This window comes from Austrofundulus limnaeus, unplaced genomic scaffold (assembly GCF_001266775.1).
Source record: "Austrofundulus limnaeus strain Quisiro unplaced genomic scaffold, Austrofundulus_limnaeus-1.0 Scaffold62, whole genome shotgun sequence".
In the NCBI taxonomy this organism is placed as follows: domain Eukaryota; kingdom Metazoa; phylum Chordata; class Actinopteri; order Cyprinodontiformes; family Rivulidae; genus Austrofundulus; species Austrofundulus limnaeus.
This window is the reverse complement of record NW_013952464.1, coordinates 2,095,291-2,097,311: the sequence shown is the minus strand read 5'-3', so window position 1 is coordinate 2,097,311 and position 2,021 is coordinate 2,095,291. Positions and strand designations below refer to the sequence as shown.

The window sequence follows — 2,021 nt, the reverse complement described above, 5'->3', positions numbered from 1 at the left end:
GTGTGCTGGTTTCTCTATTCTCTTCAATCGTCTTCATTGCTGGGTTCTGTCGTTGTGTCCTTGGGCAAGACACTTCACCTGCCTTATCTACTGATGGTGGTCAGCKGGTCTGGTGGTGCTTGTGTATGGCAGCCTCACTTCTGTCAGTGTGCCCCAGGGCAGCTGTGGCTACAATGTAGCTTACCATCATCAGTGTGTGAATGTGTGTGTGAATGGGTGAATATCTGTAAGTGTAAAGTGCTATGGGGTCCGTAGGGACTTGATAAAGCGCTCTATAAGTTCAGTCTATTTACCATTTGTTTGAAATGTAGGAGCTCAGCTCACGACCGTTAATGAAGAAGATGTAATTCCAAATCTATCCTAGATGTGAGCTACAACTGTGATTGGTTCCCCATGAGTAACATAGTGTGGCCAATTGCATTTCAAGAAAGAAAAACAGCAAGAGCTGATTACAAAGCTATGCGGACCCAAAAGTAACGAGTAACTAAAAGCTTCCTAGAAATGTAGTGGAGTAAAAAGTACAATATTTGCCTTTGAAATGTAGTCGAGTGAAAGTAATAAGTACCCCAAAAAAATAATTACTCAAGTAAAGATACTCAAAAAATGTACCTAATTACAGTACTCGAGTAAATGTACTCCATTACTGTCCACCACTGAAGGAAACTGCAAACAGAAACTAAAATACCTTTAAATATTGTGCTGAAAGACAGGGTGGGGGTTGGTGCAGAAATCCGAGAAAGCTACTGTCTTCATTTGTGTTTAGTGGAAAAAGAAACTTAACTGGTCTAACAGGGCAGCATCACTGGTTGGTAAAACGAAACAGGGCAGCATCACTGGTTGGTAAAACGAAACCTAACTTCTATAAGAACAGGAGTCCATCCGGTTGGTTRTACAGTATATCACAGYACATTCACCGGGCACAAGGACATTCTAGCAGCAGCRATGAACACTCTGAACCAGCAGTACGAGGAGAAGGTCCGTCCCTGCATTGACCTGATCGACTCTCTCCGCTCTCTGGGGGTGGAGAAGGACCTGGCGCTGCCTGCTATAGCCGTGATAGGAGACCAGAGCTCGGGGAAGAGCTCGGTGCTGGAGGCGCTGTCAGGGGTGGCTCTGCCCAGAGGAAGTGGTGAGTTTATCACAGCTGTTGCTCATAAAATAAACCTACAGCAACAGTTTTTTTATGTGTAATGATAGATGCTCAATTAAAAAGAACATGTTATTTTACATCTAAAATAAATAAAATGCATTTTCAGCCAAAGTTCTGAATGATTGCTGAGGCTGAAACTGAGGTTAAACTTAATACAAAACTAAAATCAGACGAAAACATCTAAAACCTAAAATGAGAGGGGGGCTAAAATAAGCAAGACCGGATCTAAATCTTCAAATTTTGTATGTCCATGGCTGAAAGTACTAATAGAAATCATGGTAGTAAAAGTTAGAATTTGCAGAACAGTAGCTAAAAGCCTAAATAAAGTAGCCAAACAATAGCTACACGAAGCAGAATGGTAGCTTAAAAAGAAGAGACAAGTATCTAAATCCTAATATGAAAATGGTAGCTAAAAGAACAGGTAGAATATAAGATTAGATACTGCAGCTAAAAGCTATAATTAAAGCATGGAAACTAAACATAACAAAAATATCGGCTAAAAGCAAAAATAAGCAGACAGTTAATAAAACCAAAAGTAGGAAAACCGTATCTAAAAAGTAGAAAGGGGTAACAGCTAAGTGACAAGTTAGCTAAAAAAGTGGCACAAGAAGTCAAAAACAGAGCAAGAGTGCAGACATATTTTTAAAAAAGGATTTTTAAGATGCTGGAAAAATATATCAATGTGCAGCATTTCTGTAGGCAGTTTTAAAAAATAAAGATACTTTTTTGAGAAATATGACTAACAGGTTTTCAGGTAAATAGTCAAAGCAGAGCAGGTTGTGGGAGAATGGGTTTTCTTGTCACAAGAGTGAGCGTGTCAAAAGCATAAACACTGTGGGCTACGAGGTCTACATGACGGTATCCTTAGATC

At 39.8% G+C, this 2,021-nt stretch overlaps 1 protein-coding gene across 1 annotated transcript in view; it reads left to right on the top strand.

Moving 5' to 3' along the window:
* Positions 1-871: 871 nt before the first annotated feature.
* LOC106518533 (interferon-induced GTP-binding protein Mx) overlaps positions 872-2,021 on the top strand; it is a gene marked incomplete in the record, with an annotated part of 24,274 nt that continues 23,124 nt past the window's right edge. The window contains 1 exon segment of the mRNA XM_014009873.1: positions 872-1,129. Within this exon segment, the coding sequence (XP_013865327.1) occupies positions 943-1,129 (187 nt within the window).